The sequence below is a fragment of the Fomitiporia mediterranea genome, assembly GCF_000271605.1.
Source record: "Fomitiporia mediterranea MF3/22 unplaced genomic scaffold FOMMEscaffold_5, whole genome shotgun sequence".
NCBI lineage: Eukaryota > Fungi > Basidiomycota > Agaricomycetes > Hymenochaetales > Hymenochaetaceae > Fomitiporia > Fomitiporia mediterranea.
The window spans coordinates 2162347-2178828 of record NW_006760390.1 but is presented as its reverse complement, the minus strand read 5'-3'; the positions used below and the strand labels follow the sequence as shown (position 1 = coordinate 2178828).

At 47.8% G+C, this 16482-nt stretch overlaps 7 protein-coding genes across 7 annotated transcripts; 3 read left to right on the top strand and 4 right to left on the bottom strand.

Annotated features, from left to right (window-relative positions):
- Positions 1 to 13: 13 nt before the first annotated feature.
- Positions 14 to 1817, bottom strand: FOMMEDRAFT_155289 (uncharacterized protein; the record flags this gene model as incomplete). Its single annotated transcript, XM_007265708.1, has 11 exons — positions 14 to 455; positions 526 to 702; positions 770 to 836; positions 887 to 947; positions 997 to 1110; positions 1165 to 1171; positions 1224 to 1263; positions 1318 to 1351; positions 1407 to 1441; positions 1509 to 1617; positions 1671 to 1817. 11 exons carry the CDS (start codon positions 1815 to 1817, stop codon positions 14 to 16), a joined length of 1233 nt encoding a protein of 410 aa, XP_007265770.1.
- Positions 1818 to 3505: 1688 nt separating this feature from the next.
- On the top strand, positions 3506 to 4874 carry FOMMEDRAFT_167410 (D-isomer specific 2-hydroxyacid dehydrogenase). The gene is made up of 6 exons (XM_007265707.1): positions 3506 to 3586; positions 3652 to 4029; positions 4082 to 4121; positions 4174 to 4263; positions 4319 to 4717; positions 4771 to 4874. Exons 2-6 carry the CDS (start codon positions 3662 to 3664, stop codon positions 4840 to 4842), a joined length of 969 nt encoding a protein of 322 aa, XP_007265769.1. The 5' UTR covers positions 3506 to 3586; positions 3652 to 3661; the 3' UTR covers positions 4843 to 4874.
- Positions 4875 to 5034: 160 nt separating this feature from the next.
- FOMMEDRAFT_155287 (protein serine/threonine phosphatase 2C) lies at positions 5035 to 6682 on the top strand (the record flags this gene model as incomplete). The annotated part of the gene is made up of 8 exons (XM_007265706.1): positions 5035 to 5143; positions 5217 to 5289; positions 5351 to 5723; positions 5778 to 5908; positions 5975 to 6121; positions 6180 to 6209; positions 6280 to 6599; positions 6654 to 6682. 8 exons carry the CDS (start codon positions 5035 to 5037, stop codon positions 6680 to 6682), a joined length of 1212 nt encoding a protein of 403 aa, XP_007265768.1.
- Positions 6683 to 6819: 137 nt separating this feature from the next.
- On the bottom strand, positions 6820 to 9364 carry FOMMEDRAFT_83566 (gamma-glutamyltranspeptidase; the record flags this gene model as incomplete). The annotated part of the gene is made up of 15 exons (XM_007265705.1): positions 6820 to 6977; positions 7033 to 7327; positions 7388 to 7470; positions 7528 to 7542; positions 7600 to 7650; positions 7701 to 7740; positions 7801 to 7863; positions 7914 to 7992; positions 8046 to 8169; positions 8222 to 8240; positions 8299 to 8595; positions 8663 to 8693; positions 8750 to 9010; positions 9067 to 9133; positions 9193 to 9364. 15 exons carry the CDS (start codon positions 9362 to 9364, stop codon positions 6820 to 6822), a joined length of 1755 nt encoding a protein of 584 aa, XP_007265767.1.
- Positions 9365 to 9760: 396 nt separating this feature from the next.
- FOMMEDRAFT_140202 (MFS general substrate transporter) lies at positions 9761 to 12110 on the bottom strand. Its single transcript, XM_007265704.1, has 10 exons — positions 11935 to 12110; positions 11809 to 11870; positions 11605 to 11752; positions 11407 to 11552; positions 11330 to 11347; positions 11084 to 11278; positions 10844 to 11027; positions 10434 to 10784; positions 10175 to 10380; positions 9761 to 10121 (listed from the first exon to the last, which is right to left on the bottom strand). Exons 1-10 carry the CDS (start codon positions 12091 to 12093, stop codon positions 10037 to 10039), a joined length of 1554 nt encoding a protein of 517 aa, XP_007265766.1. The 5' UTR covers positions 12094 to 12110; the 3' UTR covers positions 9761 to 10036.
- A 227-nt stretch (positions 12111 to 12337) lies between these two features.
- Positions 12338 to 14439, top strand: FOMMEDRAFT_106654 (YVTN repeat-like/Quino protein amine dehydrogenase; the record flags this gene model as incomplete). Its single annotated transcript, XM_007265703.1, has 10 exons — positions 12338 to 12772; positions 12832 to 12904; positions 12962 to 13068; positions 13121 to 13207; positions 13265 to 13402; positions 13455 to 13529; positions 13583 to 13643; positions 13696 to 13821; positions 13882 to 14142; positions 14202 to 14439. The coding sequence occupies 10 exons, from the start codon at positions 12338 to 12340 to the stop codon at positions 14309 to 14311; spliced, it is 1473 nt and encodes a 490-aa protein (XP_007265765.1). The 3' UTR covers positions 14312 to 14439.
- A 216-nt stretch (positions 14440 to 14655) lies between these two features.
- On the bottom strand, positions 14656 to 16085 carry FOMMEDRAFT_106649 (alpha/beta-hydrolase; the record flags this gene model as incomplete). The annotated part of the gene is made up of 6 exons (XM_007265702.1): positions 14656 to 15026; positions 15086 to 15188; positions 15237 to 15371; positions 15434 to 15641; positions 15692 to 15829; positions 15898 to 16085. The coding sequence occupies 6 exons, from the start codon at positions 16083 to 16085 to the stop codon at positions 14716 to 14718; spliced, it is 1083 nt and encodes a 360-aa protein (XP_007265764.1). The 3' UTR covers positions 14656 to 14715.
- Positions 16086 to 16482: the final 397 nt, after the last annotated feature.

Below are 16482 nucleotides of genomic sequence, written 5' to 3'. Positions count from 1 at the left end.
ACAAGAGCATGCTTTACTCATGGCTGTGGGTCCGGAAAGATGATATTGAGGACGGGCTTAGTCCAGTCTTCGTTGGTGAGGGTTCGAGCGAGTGGATGTCGTAATCCCGAAATGAGTGTTGTTCGAATCGAAAGACCTCACTATTATCCGGGAGTACACCCATTGGCGAGCGGGGTGGGAGGAGAGATGGGCGGGTTGAGAGTGGTTGGTCGACGGTGGGACTGCGGAGGGAGAAGGAAAAGTGGTTGATATTACGGTTGCTGACAGCCAGTGATTCACGACGGGGGATGAGCGAAGGGCGAGTGAACCCGTATAGACAGACGTTGAAGAAGCCCGAGCAACAGAAGAGGACGTCCGCGATGACGGTATAGGTAAAGGGGACATGTTCGTCGTAGAACGCTCTGAAACGGACAATGGCGATAGGAAGGACGGTCAGGGTGTAAACTAGGGGGTAGCTTTAAATGGGCGGTGATTCAGTCATTCGTTCATTTCATCTTATCCAGTTGACCAAGGAATTAGACTCACAAAAGCATCTGCATGGCGATGCTGTCCACGCCCTTTCCACTGCTTCCCAAGGATCCTTGGGTGGTAATTTGTTTCCGCTCCCCTGGTCCCTTATATCTTACCCTACGCCCATTAACCGTGAAGACTCCCTTGATAACCAATGCCATCGGGATGTAAAGGATGATGTTAGCAAATGCACTGAAGCGCAGCGAACAAGGATAATATTGTCAACATCCGAAATGCATCATTGAGATCTGATACTCACGTCGCCCACATGAAACAATAATCCAGTAGGTACTGTTGTAGCTTGTAGGGTTTTGCTATCCAACACCCTAGCCTACTATCAATATTTGAATTACTGGACACAGTACGGTTGACTCACAGTACTGAGTGTCCGACCAATAGTTCTCCAGATTATTTTTGTGAGTCGCAGCGCTTATGACCTAAAGCAGATATGAGTAATGTAATGATGTTTGTACATTAGTGCCTTACGATGATCAAAACGACTGTCAGCCAGATAACTGATAACACCAGGACTGAAAGAAGTCGTGGATTTGGAGGACTCCATCGGAAAACAATAGCGGTGAAAGTGTGGATTGCGATTGCCTTCCTCGAGAATCAGTATGTCGCTGCAAGCCGTCACGTCCGCTAGCCACTCACCAGGGTGCTATTGCATCCCGTTAGTTAATTACTGTGCAAACAGGAGCTAGATGGCTTACCAGAGTGCAACAGATACATCGCCTATCTGTTTGATTATGCCTATTTGCACAGGCGATAAGTTTATGGGGGTGTCAGTAATTTTAGTACACATACCCTGGGCGACGCAGAATGGACCGGAGTCAACGCTCTAAAATGATCATCAATTACACCAACCTTGTGACTTATCGATAACTTGTCCTTACTGCTCTCTCAATCCACTTGAGATTCAAAATAGCACCTGTACAACAAGGGGTTGCCGTCACATGTCCAGTTCCGACCGAATTAATATGGTATTCATTACGCACCAGTAGCCTGAAATAGTTCGGCCACCATCATTGAAAGGAAGTAGACATGCAAGGGCGTTGACATCGACCATCGTCTTCGTCGTTTCCCCTGAGTCTTCCTAGCAGAAAACTAGACCAGAGTCAAATCAAACAGTGAATGCACAGTCATAATAACGGGCGCACAGCGATGTAACCGAGTAGCCCGAGCACCGAGAAGAGGGAAAGGAAAGCGGCCTCAGTGATGAAGACAATTCCTAGCCTCTGACCAAAAGTAAAGTCATCATTGGTAACGTCGGTGGTACCAGAGCCCTCCTTCGCCAAGTCGGACATCGTAGTCACCGGTGAAGACACGGGAAGTACGGAGGCACTGGCTGGTCGATGGTGGCAATGAGGGGATGTCGAGCCAGAGGGTCTCCGAAAGGTGGAGTGAGCATTATTATATTCTAAAGCGGGAAGCGCAAGGCAAGACCGGGAACAACACCTTCCCTGCACCGGGTGGCGGATAGTTTGATTAGTAGACCATTCCTAAGAGGGCGTCTAGCAGGCACGATCTGTTGCAAGATGGAATTGAACAAACGGTGTAGATAAGGAAAAGCGCCGAGCTCTATTGGCTGCCATTGACTAGAACCAAGATAGGTCGCGTGGCCCTGCACTCAGCAGCCCCGCGCCCACCTTACCCCACCATATGGGAAACAGTTCACTCCCCGGACTCTTCCGAATCCTCCTATTCACGATGATAACTTCCGTTTCTTCAGAAAGGTCTCTCCAGCAAAGGTCAGTGTGCTCGCGTGAGTCTATTCACCTTCCATTTTTTGGCTTTCATCCAGTTTGAAGAAACGCAGATGAACACGTGTCATGATAAAGAAGCAGAAAGCACAGGGAAGCATCAAGGGTTGGAAATCCTGAGGATGCATAAAAGTAGGTTCAAGTTTATCGAGCCGTCGACCCTTTGTGATTTGATCTCGCCCAGCGCGGATGTATCGCATGTCCAGCTCTCTGCCTTCCAGACACAGGAACATTTTAACTTGTCCATTTTTAGACTTTAGAAATGGTGCAGCCTTTAGACGCAGAATATATCATGCTGTATGGCCTGGCCGAGAGTTCTCCATTTTATTTCTTCATACCAAGGTCCAAAGACTAGAGTATGAAAATTTCCATACAGTCAGTCGCAGTTAGGAGCCAACCGCGAAAATAGCACTGGGTCTGGCCAACACGTAAAAAGATCGATGAAAGGAGAGCCTGGGTGGACAAAGCTGGAAAGATTAATACCGATACGGCAAACATTAGTGCTTGTTATGATGCGTCCCGCTTACAGCTGACCTTGCAGGATCGTCACTCCGTAGGTTGATGTGTGTGTAGGTTAATTACCACAAACTCCGGGAGAACCACCTTCGCTAGAGCAGGCCGCCGGGAAAACAAAAAGCCTGAGTTGACTGACGATTCGATGTTGTAATCCTAATGTCTGACTTGCTTCCCAACAATGCAAACGTGTAGATACCATGTTTGAGGACAGGAAGCGAGAGATTGTCTGCTAGAGGGACGGCCAAGTTAGGAGAGCGATCCCTATGCCGAGGCAGGTCCACGGTGCCTTGGCCAATATACGCCAGCATAATAGGAGCTTCATTCGTTGAATTGAGGCTCAGAGATTTGCGGCATCTCCTTGGCTCTGAGTGCCCCCATGATAAGTCGATATATTGCAAATGGAAGCAGAAAAGCCTCAAAGTCAGAGTTCGCGTCCGAGTGCGTCAAGCGCAATCACGTCCGCTGATGTTTCCCCACAGCTGAAACAGTGATCTACAAGGTACTAAGGCGACGATAACCCCACAAGGACAAGTTCCAAACGACTTGATTCCAGGACATTTTAAATGCATAATGGAGACATAGGATGAGTTGTAGGACATGTCGGCGACGGAACAGACAATCATCACGTGGTGACATCGGGTTGGTGAAAAGCATCGATCATCTAAACTCCCACAGTACAGTTTTGCTAAGTACCTCTGGCTGCTCGGAGTCTGGCAGTCTTATGCATCCCTCAGATTCGGAAGCTGTCCTATTCTTATTCCACTGGTGTATTTTGTCTGCTTACAAACTCACAGACTGTAAGGCGTCATCTTGCATTATGGCGCTCTCTAAGCCTTAAACTGCATCAACTTCGTCCTTGAAGACCTGAACTCATGCCAGACAAAGTAAAAGCTGCTATTCTTGATGATTACCAGCACGTAGCTTTCACCAGCGCGGACTGGACTCCAATCAAGGACAAGCTTTCGGTTGATGTCTACGACGAAACGCTTCATGACGAGGATTCCCTTGTCAAGCGGCTTGAACCGTACTCTATCATCTGTGCGATGCGAGAGCGTACCAAGTTCTCTGCATCCTTGCTGGACCGCCTCCCGAATCTCAGGTTGATTGCGACCACAGGTTTGGTGAATAGGGGTATTGATACTGCCCACGCAAAATTGAAAGGCATTGTCGTTTCTGGAACCTCTGGAAAGGGTGCTTCTACTCTTGAACATATCTGGGCCCTGATCTTGTCTACCGCGCGGTATTAAAAGTCATTATAAAATTGTAATAGCAGAAATTGAACTAGAAGTTAGGTACATCGTTCATGAACACATGGCTGTTGTTACGGGAAATGTGAGCGCTTCAGTCTAAAGTCTAAAGACAGCAGACTAACCGACAACCGGAGCCTCGTTGGCAATCGCATATCCCTCTCGGGCTCTTTGGTCGCACTTTAGGCCTCGTGGGTGCAGGTCGCCTTGGGGCGGCAACAGGCAAGGTGAGTTTTGTCTGCTGATTTCTCTCGCTTGGAGGATTTCCGAGCTGTTTTCCAGATAGCGAAGGCATTTAACATGCGAGTTATTGCTTGGTCGCCCAACCTTACCCGAGAACGGGCAGATGCCGCAGGTGTTGAATATATTGAATCCAGAGAGGAGCTATTCAAGCAAAGCGATATCGTTTCCATCCACATGGTCCTTTCGGAGTCCACCCATGGCATGATCGATGCAACTGATTTCGCGAATATGAAACCTACGGCTTTCTTCATCAATACATCACGAGGACCGCTGGTCGACGAGCAGGCGCTGGTGGATGCCCTGCGTCAGAGGAAGATTGCTGGCGCTGGCCTGGACGTCTTCGACATTGAGCCGCTCCCGCTCGACCATCCCCTGCGCAAACTCGACAATGTTACGCTATCTCCCCACACAGGTTATGTCAGTGATGACAACTATGAGGTACACTTGTTCTGTTATTTGTCTTTGTGGCGTGCCGATAATGTTGTTCCTAGGTTTTTTGGTCCGACACAGTCGACAACATTGCTAGTTTTCTGGAAGGAAATCCCAAACGCGTTATGGCATGAGCTTAATGAAGAAAAGATAAGTGAAGTATTGGTAAGAAGGTTAGGAAGCTTTTACGCATGAGTGAGAGAATATGTATTGTGAATATTGTTGTGAATGTAATATAATAACAAATTACCTCAATACTTGAGCGCGTCATTTTGCTGAGCAACGCGTCTCTTGGACTGTGCATGCTGTGTCCACCCGTTCGTGAAATGACAACGGTCGAGAAGCCACGCGCCGAAGACCTTGCTGCATGTTATCATCTCCTCTCCGACACTCACGATCGTTACTTAGGCTTGCAGAACGGAGGCGCTACCATACGTACTTAAAAGCCGCTTCTCCAGGTGTGCACCTAAGGCTGGCTCATTGAAGCTGCTGACTGAAACTTCATCAGGCGGCGGTGCTCTTAGGATACCACTAGGTTCCCCAAGAGTTATTGGCATCGCAGAAGCGCGAGGGAATAGACCGTGAGTGCATTTGAGCCTATCACACTGTAGGACAAGTGAGTGCTCACCTCATCGTTTGCAGCCAACAGCAAGACTCGCACCAATTCGCAACGCTTACACTTAATCCCGAAGAACTACGTCTAAGTGTCAAGAAGAGCTTTGGGATAGACTGGGATCCGGGCGCCGTCGGCGATGAGTTCGCACGGCAGGTTGTGTTCGTTGGCGTTTACGATGGCCATGGCGGACAGGGAGTCTCTCTGTTCCTGCATCAGAATCTTCACGGGCTCTTCGAGTCTGTGGACAAATCGCAAATCCCAGACGTGTTTGCATGGACGAAGGAGCTTGGCGGTTATTTCAGACGGTTCCGAGGTGGAGTTTTGCAGCCTTGGTTGACACGGCCGCCCTCCGAACAGGAGATGGATCTTGAGGCGAGAGCTACACTGGCATTTCTGGAGGTAAGGTTTCATCCACCCAATACTGAACTTCACGAATTATGAACTATTTTGCAGGCGGACAGGGTCGTGCATGAGTCAAAAACATGTGGTGCAACTGCTTCTGTTGCTCTTCTCCAATCTCTCGATGTACCAGCCACACCCTTCTTCGCTGCTGAAACAGTCGCACTTACGGTTGCGCATGTCGGGTGAGGTGCTTGACTATGCAATTGTCGCTTCTTTTTTGACTTACTCTGCCCGCCGATTTATGATAGTGATACGCGTCTCATACTCTGCTCGAGAGATGGTGGTCATCCCCTTCGGATGACGCACGATCATCATGCTGAAGCTCCGGGGGAATCAGCACGGCTGCGCCGCTGGGGTAGCTCGCGCCTCGTCATGGATTCGTTCGGGGAGACTAGGTTCACACTCTTCCTCTGTATTCAATCCATCGTCTTACTTTCTTTTCTTCTGTCTTAGGTGGATGGGAGCGCTAGCCAATACTCGAGGGTATGTCTGTCCTCATTGACTGAGGAGGTAGTAGTCCGTTCCATCTCACTATACAGCATTTACGAAACAGTATTGGTGATATGGATTACAAACAATACGGTGTCACTGCTGAGCCAGAAGTGACCACAAAACTACTTCACGGACCCGAATGGGCCTATATGGTTCTTGTCACCGACGGTATCTCCTCGGTACTGTCTGACGCGGAAATTGTCGACCTTGCAAGGAATGCCAAGGATCCGAAGGCCGCGGCCAAAGCCATTCTCGACTTCGCGGACGAGATCGGGAGCGAGGATAATCTGACCGCATTGGTCGTTCCACTTGCTGGCTGGGGACAGGTAACGGGACCAGACATGACGAAGGAGCTCCGCGAATACCGAAGGACGGAAGCAAGTATGCATTTCGAAACAGTATATTGGATGTTTGCTGATTAAGTATTCCTTGCAGTTGGGACTGAGAGACATAGACGAATGTAGACTCTCAATATTGCACATACTCATTACTTTATTCAATTGTACAGCTTTAGAACGGACTATGTACTGTACTAATTCCTGCTATGGTTCATCTGCTTTGTTCGTCAATTCATTAACAGGACATTCAATATACAGCATGTTCAGATCTGAGCCACCGCGTGTCCATCTGCACGAGGGTCCGAACCAGCCGCCCAGACAGTACGACCACTAGCCTTGTCAACGATTCTTTGGATTACTTGACCACGGCCCATCTTCCCTCTTTGGAAGTCCTTAGCGATAAATGATTTGTGGCCCATCGCTATAAAGGCGCCGCTCAGATTCCAAACAGCCGCAAGTAACAAGCTCGAACGTACCTCGAAGTGTCTGCACTACAGATTCTGGTATACCTTCCTCAAAGTATACCTCACTGCTGATGTCCCCAGCCTTGCCAGTCACGCCTCCCACTTCCGAGTCAGCAGGCCCTGCCGAGATACAAAACCGCGGCGCATCAAGGGCAGCCTGGGCCGTAAATCCGCGAAGCATATTCAAGAGGACCTGGACGTGCCCTTGGGGTTGCATGAACCCTCCCATAACCCCATAAGAGAGGAAGAGCTCATCCCCGCGAAGGGCCATGGCTGGTATAATGGTATGATAGGGACGTTTACCACCCTGATAAGACAGTTTTTTAGACTGGGCCGCACATCACTTCATAAAGTGGGATGTTTATACCTTCAATTGATTAGGATGGCCTTCCTGCAGGACGAAACCCGAGCCTCGATTTTGCAGGGTGAACCCGCAACCCTTGGGAATGGCTAGGGACAGTCCGGTAAATACCATAAATTTTAAAGTTTATCTGACGAGTAACTTACCTCCCGTTCCGAACCCTGCAGATATATTAACGTCAACCAAACGCAATCCTTACGAATATAAAGTGAACCTACCTGCATAGTTACTTTGAATGTAACTACATGCATTACCCCACTGGTCCACGACTGCCGCGTATGAGTATTGACAATCTTCGTATTTTTATGGTAGAACATACCAGAGAAATAAACTGTGTCAGACGAGTTCGTTGGATTTCCCTACCATTAGCAGGTCAGAAATTGCACCCGAGGTTGAGTACTATGGAGTAATTGACGAACGTGGATGACCTCTGGATTTGTTCGTGAAGGGTCAAATAACTTTGCCCGTGATGCCAGGTATTCCTGGACAATAAGTGAGTTTCACATCAATCCATCTTCATCATCTGGCTAACCTTGCTTAGTAGCTCTTTCACTGGTATATGTTCGACTTCAGGATCCGTCACGTAATATTGGCTATCTGCGAAAGCGAGTCTAACGAAACCCTTGATTAGAATCGAACAGGGCACGCCGAGAATACCTTTCACCGTAGCGATTCAATCAGTAAGTGTAGGTATTCGGCGGAGTTGTGCTCCATCTCCTGGATGGGCTTCGTTAAAAACAGATCTTGTATACTATCGAGTATTCCCAGAGCCATAAGTGCGGTGATACCTGGATGCGCATTCTCTGTAAGTTAATCAAGTGGAGCATCAATCACACTAACCTTGTCCATTTGGAGGGCACTATAAGTGACCAATTAATGTCTGACTATTTTGTTCAGCCACGAAAGAAGGTGCTCACCTCGTACACAGTAACTTCACCTCCATAGGTATAACTTATGGGCTCTACAAATGACGTTTCATGCTTTGCAAGGTCGTCAAGTTCCATGAGACCGCCCTTGCTCTGGATAAGCTCGACAATTGCTTCTGCGATGCGGCCTTTGTAGTAACCGTCCTTGCCATGTTCAGCGACAGACCTGAATGTCTTGGCAAGGTCTGGGAGCTTCATGATCTGTCCGGGAAGAGGCGCCTTGCCGTTGAGAAGCATAGCGTCGCCGTTTGGCGATGCATGCTTAAGGAGTGGCTCCGAGCGTTGCCACTTAGAAGGGGGAGAAGAAACACGACATCAATATTGAAAATGCAGCATGCAAGCCTGAGTCACCCACAGAGTAACTGCTTAATTCTGAAACTGGAAAACTGTTATCCCGCTAATTCAGCTGGCGTTTCGAACGAAGTGCTTTCGTTCTCCTTACCCTTCTTCCGCGAGGCGAATCGCTGGTTCAAGCACCTGAGCGACTGTGAGGTTTCCCCTTCCAAGTTTTTCTACTGTATCAACCCATGCTGCCGCGGCTCCAGGAACAGTGACGCAGTTCAAGTCTGTGTGGGGTATTGAGCGGCCCGTGATCCCGCGCGAGCGTACATATTCCAATGTGAGCTTCTGAGGTGAACGTCCTGAACCATTAAGTGCTTTGACCTGTTTCGTTTTTGCGTCGTAGAACAAACAGAAGGCATCTCTGAAGTCGTCATAGCGTTAGTACCTTGTAGAATCACATGAGTGTATGATAATTACCCTCCAATGCCACAAGAAGTCGGTTCAGTACAATTAAGAGCCGCAGAAGTTGCTACTGCTGCATCCGCTGTTTAATAAATTGATTTCTCAGCTCAAACTCCTCTTGTGCAGGAAGCCATCGCATACCCGCATTGCCACCTTTGTTAAGGATTTCCAGTCCAGCTTCTACTGCAAGTGGCTGAGAGGCCGAAACGACGCCTTTTGTGCCGTATACTTGCGATCGCCTACTCGTAAAGCGTTGAAGGACAAGGTCGGGTTGGTCGACCTTTTCCCAGTCAATCTTCCTCGTATTTGACATTGTACTTCCTACCATCTGGTGTGCAGTACGGCTGATGAGTCTACGGCATTATAATTACGGGGAAGATATTATATAGAAAATTCGAGTCAGTCCTTACCTCTGACTGAACACTCCGTCTACTAGCAAGGGCCTGTTTTGACGGTGAGATACTAGGATGATCTTATGCTACAGCATGTGCGGATTTAAAGTGTACTCTCGGGCCTGTGAGAGTTTCACCTGCTTTAAGCACTATCGTGGATGTATGCAGTGTGAACGTCTGAGCCGTGAATAACGTTCTTCCGAATAATTCTCGGCTATTTCGGGTGCTGTTGCGGTCCGGCGGCTGATCACACTGACACAGCATCGGATAAGTCCGACTTGACTTAACAAAAATATATTCAAATATTGAACTAATGGGTTGAGTTTGTACATGTGAATTATTAAACATATGTAACCCAGGTGTACAGGTGTAATGAATTGTGAAGGTAATCCAGAAGTAAGTATGATCAAAACAACAATGAATATAGAGTAACAGAAGTGAGAATGAAAACAAGAAGTCAAGAAAGAAAGAAGTCATGGTCCATCTGTGCCTCTATCGAAAACAAAAATCTTTGTAGAGGTGCAAGGGGCTGTTTTATATGAGAATACGAAGATGTACAATAGAAATAATGAAGTTGGTCATGTATATCGTAATTATACTTCGGGTTCTTCAATCTTTGGTTTCGTTGTAGCAACTTTGGGTGCATGCTTTGAGTGTTTGCGGAGTTTAGCTCCGTATCTAAATCCAATTGCATAAGCAAATGCATGAACAACCTAGTGGCAAATACGTACCTTCTAAGAATAACGGGAATCGGTATCATTACCACGGCGACAAGCCCAACTAGCGTGCTTGCCCATCGTGGATTCAATGCGTTATACATTTGGGTCGCGAAAAGTGGGAAAGCTGCACCAAAGGAACTTCGAACGACGGTATTCGCTGCTAGGGCGGAGGCAGCGACGAACAAATAGGCATCAATCATGTAGTTAAATAACGCCAACTGATCATTGTTTGAGTGAGTAGCTTGAATGCAGGAGTAAAAAAAACACGTACGAAGATGAATACGACAGAGAAACCCATGGCCAGGCCAGCCAGCATAGGGGCCCAAAATGAAATTGACGGGTACGAGGTCCATCCAAACCAGAAGAATGAGACTGCGAAGATCGGAGCTGCAATTACAGCGATATTCATCCGCTTCTCAGGTGGCACCATATTCGGTTTGTACTCTTCGATTAGACGCTCGTACTGAGGGTTGAATATCAAGAGGTAGACAATGACTCCAGTAACGCCGCCAAGGAACACGGGGATGAACGTTAAACCTGTGGCTCCAGGTGAAAATCCATGTCCCTCTTCGAAGACTATAGGATACGCCTCAAAGAGTAAATAAATGCATCCGTAGACGAACTAGGAAGAAATTCTCATTCAGTGCGCACGTGATAAATTGAGGAAGAATCAACGCTTACACTCATGTAAACCGTGATTGCAATGAGCATGGGCTCCTGGAATAATATTTTGAACGGTCGAGCAACAGTGTGTTCGATTCGCTTCAGCCAGTGCTCCTTTTCTTCCTTTTCTATAGGAGCGTAGTAGTTGTCATCACCTGTCCTTAGACGCATAGCCTTTGCTTTTGACGCCATAATTACGGGTCTAGGAAAATGGGCACTTATTATGTTTGTTACGACAGGAGGGGGAGAAATACTCACGCATAAGTTTCGGGAAGGGTAAATGCAATAAGGATAAAGCATACACCAGCGAACATCGTCAAGATCCAGAAGAGCCAACGCCAGGATACTCCCGCCGTCGTTAAGTATCCGCTGACAACTGGGCCAAGAGAGGGGCCGGCGAAGGGAGCAAGAGTGAATAGAGCAAGAGCTTTGCCTCGGGTACCTGCATCCCACCTTGAGGAATTGTCAGGAAAAGGTTATTTGAAACGTGAGCTTGAAACGTACATATCAGAAATCAAAGCTCTAAATTACGAGAGACCGTGATAAGCCATCTTTCAGTTATTAAAATTTGTGTTTCTTACCCGCTATTTGTTAATGGAGCAGCCGCAAACGTCCCTCCCAATAGTCGGAAGATGATGATACTAGCCGTATTTTGGGACAGTGCACAGCCTATTTGAAAGCAGGTGTAAACGAAGAAGGTTATAATAAAAACCGGTCTGCGGCCATACTGTAGACAATTGTGAGAATCAAGTGCAAGCAAGTAGTGAGATAGTAACTACCTGCTCCGAAAGGGGTCCCCAAAGTAGGGGCCCAACACAGTATCCACCGACGAAGAGGGCAATGGTTAGGACAGCCACCTCCATGGAAAACCCAAACTGTTGCATTAGCTGCCGGGCTATCCCAGAAGGTGCGGACGAAGCAAAGGTTCTAGAGGGACAGTTAATCATCTGTAGGCGACCGATACACATCTGGCTTGAACGTACGCATTTAGGACCAGTATACCGCCAAGTCCTGTAAGGTACCATCTATACACACGAGACCAATTCTGTAGCAAAATGAAATAGTTATTATTAGAAGTCGATGGTGTCCGGATCTAGCGGAATACTTGCATGAGGATTGAGGGGATCATCCGGATCAAATTCCACGAGGTATGGATCCTTCTTTCGCTCTTCCAGCCCTGGGAAAAATTGATGCTGAAATTGTTCATTGACGCTACCGGTCTCGCTGCGGTCTTCGAAAATGGTGGGGGTAGCCGACGCGGTGGCCATAGTGGCGGAGAAAGGGGAACACAAACGGGCAACTGGAAGTCATCGGCCGGGACGGACTATATAATTTATAGAGGTGATGACTGCACAGTGCTTATTCGATGGATTTCGAGACAGAGCTAGTAAAATATCAATCCGACTGCCCTTGCCTTTTGTGGCCTCGGCCTCGGCGTCTGTGTGTGCCTGTCGGCTTACAAACGCGCCTCGCGTCATTTTGCTTTGTGGAGCGTCCGGCTCAGTTCCGAACATGGATTACACAGAGCTCTTTCAACAGTCAAACGCGCTCGTCGCGTTCAGCAATGGCGCGCACTGGGTCGCAAACGCCATCCACGACCGCCTCGTCGTGCGGCGCGCTGATACATTCCAGATTACACGTACCTGGCGCGTCGACGCTGCACCCTCTCCATCGAACCTCTCGTTCGCCACAAACTCCAACAGGCATTCTCCCGTGAGTCAGGCTCCCGCGACGTCTGCGTCAACGGAGCCCGCATTAATCAGCCACATTGGTTGGTCCGCCGACTCCGAGTTTCTGCTTGCCGCATCCGCACGTCATGGCGTCGTCAATGTTTTCAAGATGCGCGACGAAGATTGGTCTGCACGGATCGAAGCTGGTGTCGAGGGTCTCATCAAGGCCGAGTGGACTCCAGACGGACGTCACATCCTTTGCTTCTCGGAGTGGGGTGTATGTCTTCTCGGCTAATTTTGCTATATTTATGCTGACCAGCCATGAATTGTTCTTAGCTCCGGGTTACCGTTTGGTCTCTTCTCACTGGACAAGCAACGCATATACAATATCCCAAACTTCCCGATCGAGGTTTGTCTATACCTGATCTACATCTATCATCAACCATTCATCTACTTAATACATTAGGTTATGCCTTCAGACGCGATGGTCGCTACTTCGTCCTCGCCGAACGTCATAGATCAAAGGACATGCTCGGTGTCTATGACGCAGGCGACTCCTTCAAGCAAGCTCGAGTGCGTTTCTGCTTCTTATTCCGGCATTGCGGCTGACGGAGCTAAAAGATAGCATTACGCACTCCCTACTTCCTCCCTAGCGTCTTTGTCTGTTTCTCCAACAGGAAAGCATATAGCAGTATGGGAAGGTCCTCTTGAGGTTCACTTCTTTTTTTATCTCCTCTCAGCTTTGCCTGTGATTAATTTGCTTCAATAGTTTAAGCTTTGCATCCTCACCTTGACTGGGACGTTATTGTCAACATTTACTCCCGAGCCAGATGCTGGGCTCGGCGTACGTTGCGTGGCCTGGCATCCATCCGGATCGTTTATTGCAGTCGGTGGCTATTCCGATAAAGTAGATCCCTTTTGCCATCGCCAGGGTTTTAACATACTTACACACGGTATAGGTATACATTTTGGATGGATTAAGCTGGTCTTGCGTGGCGACACTGGATCTGAGTAACCGCATACCTTTGGATGTCGTGAGTCTAGAAATTGGGTGAAGTAATAAAATGCTTAACAGAAATCTTTGCAGAATGTATGGCGTGAGCCTGCAAATTGGATAGAAGCGACTTTGGGTCGAGGCTATTTGACATGTGCGTTCGCCTTTCTTCGCGGTCCTTCAAAATACTGAAGCCCGCTATTCAGATGAACGGCCTCAAGGCACACAAACGGTACCTATGATCAGAGCAGACGCATCAAAGGCATATCCAAAGATTGGTCTTGTTCAACTTGAGTGGAATGTAAATGGAAGCTTGTTGCTTACACGCTACGGTAAACTATACTTTTGCGAATAACTTGGACAGTCCCAACTAATCTAATAATGTTCATAAGAATCAAGTCCTACTGCGTTATTCATTTATTCCTTCCCTTCCCCTTCAGAGCGCTTCAAACCAAAGTTACGAAGCGTTCTGCTGCAATCCACACCCATCTTACAAGCACGTTGGAATCCCGTCCGAGCCGGTGCACTTGTTCTATGCTGCGGTGGCGGGGGCATGTACATGTGGAGCAACGAATGGTCGTCTGAGTCCGAGGATAAGGCACATACTGATGCCGATGAGGAAGAGATTGCGGAATGTATTGGTATACCAGCAAGTAAGTGCGGCAAGCAGTTAAACGTACATTGTATTACTCATTACTATTTGTCTTTACAGAGAAGTTCCAGTTACGGGACGTTCGCTGGGCACCAGACGGGAAGGGACTCTTGTTAATTGACAAAGATGTATTCTGTTGCGCGTTCGAAGTTGAGCAAGACGATACCTGACTGACGCTGTGTTCCTGTTTTCCGACGTATCGTGGGTTTCTGTTGTCGCGGAAGGATTTAGGCTGTGTTCATGTCCATTAATCTTTACCGATTTTGTCTCGTATGTTTTGTAATGAATTGTTTTCCGGTATCCGTTGCCATCGGCAGTTTGACAGCCTTTTCACGCAATCTGGCATGTTTGACTGAAATGGTATTTGATGTGGTTAGGTGAGATGAGTAATCCCCAGGCACTCCGCTTAAACGATTAGATTAATTATCTTATCTTATCTCGATCTTCATAAAGAAATGAAGTTATTTATATTCAACATACCACACATTGCTTAACTTTTTGTCGATAATGATGCGTCATAGTCAAAGTATAGCAAATACAGTACTGGTGTTACGTGAGAAGTGTCGTTACATAGTTAAGAGAACAATCTCAAACGCTGGTAGTATCCCGTCAACCACTCAAGCACTTGTTGAACAACACCTTTACGGGCCTGGTCTGCGAATCCTTCAACATCACTCTCAAGCCAATCCAATAACTCCGTATTTAGCTTGTCCGGAGCAGCCATCATGATCCAATGATCAGTTTCAAAGTCTACGATTCGGGCATTCGGACAGAACCTCTGAGCTGCTGCCTTTCCGAAATCCGCGAGACAGATGTAGTCTTGCAGTGCTGCGCCGTAGAAGACAGGCTTGTGGACTATTAGTTTGTCAGGGTCAATCTCCATGCCTGGTGAAAATTTCAGTGTCAATGGAATGTTGTAAGGTCAGCAGGGTGGAATAGCATACTCCGTTCTTCACCGGGTGTATGATCGTCCACCATTGCCTTATACCAGCAACAAGGACCAACGAGACCTCCCTTCAGTAGGTTTTCCTGGTGTTGTTTCAGTTCCTACACACTTGTCAGTCGATTTCATTTCAGACTGGTATACCGACTTACCTCTTCACTGAGATAAGATGGTCTCCCTTCAACCCTGTTTGATGCGATCCATTCTCTAGTCTTCTCGTTCGACGCAAAATGGTCCTTCCAGAACAACGGATCGGAAGGGAATATCAAACTATGGAAAGAATCGATCTATTCGCCGAAGCAATTCTCTGAGTTAAACGACGCAAAAGAACCAGAATAACGCGACTTACGTGCTCCTCAACAAGTTTCGGAGCGTCATCAGACGCGAAGTACTCCCAGTACCCGATAAGGTTACAACCGAATACCTCTTCTGTGCTAGCGGCCAACTTCTTGTAATCGGAGTTCGGGTCTGGCGGCATGTATGCTGACGCAAGCGTCCCGAAAGCTACGAAGCGTTCTTGATGGTGGTAGGCAAGTCGGGAAACTAGTGGTGATCCCCTGGAAAGCAGATAGTTATGATTAAGCAAGTAAGAGGCTCAGACCAATACACTTGCCAGTCGTGTCCAATAGCAACTATATCAGTGACTTTCTCGTGGTCGAGGATCTCAACCAAGTCTTGTGCCATAACGCTCATTCTATATGATTCAGCCGTCGTGGGTCTGTCAGTGCCTCCATAGCCTAGCAAGCTATGCAAGTGTGATATGTCAGTTAGAAGTGCACGCATTGTGAAAAGTGGCTTGGAGGGGCTGCCTACTCTGGTACTACTAGGCCATAGCCCTTCTCTTTGAAGAAAGCGACCTGTCGGCGCCAGTCATACGAAGATGATGGAAACCCGTGGCAGAATAGCAAAGTTATCCTGTTTGCGTCGGTAGGAGGTGAAAAGAAGTAGTGATAAGTAAAGCCTCTAGAGGTCTTGAAATCTCTGTATGCTGCGGAGTCCATTTGAAGAGCAAGAACTATAGCTTGGGAGAATCCGCTCATGGCCATTTATCCATTCAGCACAAGGGTGAATTGCATCATCCAGACCATAAGCCTGAGATTCATTCGTACTGCCGCAGTAGAACACGTGTTGATATCGATGGTGAGCCATAAGATACTTGTCCGTTTGAAAGGCACTGACGCCCGATGCAACCGAGCTAGCACGGGAGAGCCACAATTTACCGAAGCACCCACGCAAGACCGAGAAGCACTGGAGCCAAGATGTACAATTCAGTATCTCGTGCGGTGACCGGCGGCTTCTCCGATGCTATACAAGTGCTTGCACTGCTCAGTTCCAAGTATGATACAGGCCTCCGAACCTAGCCTTTCAAGGATTTCTTGTCACATAAAGTTGGAAGCT

Excerpts from the sequence above, each read along its gene's own strand:
- FOMMEDRAFT_167410 (XM_007265707.1), top strand. The coding sequence starts at position 3,662 with ATGCCAGACAAAGTAAAAGCTGCTATTCTTGATGATTACCAGCACGTA. Across the intron at positions 4,122-4,173 it reads TGGCTGTTGTTACGGGAAAT|CCTCGTTGGCAATCGCATAT; the intron begins GTGAGCGCTTCA and ends CGACAACCGGAG. Across the intron at positions 4,718-4,770 it reads TCAGTGATGACAACTATGAG|GTTTTTTGGTCCGACACAGT; the intron begins GTACACTTGTTC and ends TGTTGTTCCTAG.
- FOMMEDRAFT_140202 (XM_007265704.1), bottom strand. The coding sequence starts at position 12,093 with ATGGCCACCGCGTCGGCTACCCCCACCATTTTCGAAGACCGCAGCGAG. Across the intron at positions 11,028-11,083 it reads ACCCTTCCCGAAACTTATGC|ACCCGTAATTATGGCGTCAA; the intron begins GTGAGTATTTCT and ends CCATTTTCCTAG. Across the intron at positions 10,122-10,174 it reads ATTCCCGTTATTCTTAGAAG|ATACGGAGCTAAACTCCGCA; the intron begins GTACGTATTTGC and ends AATTGGATTTAG.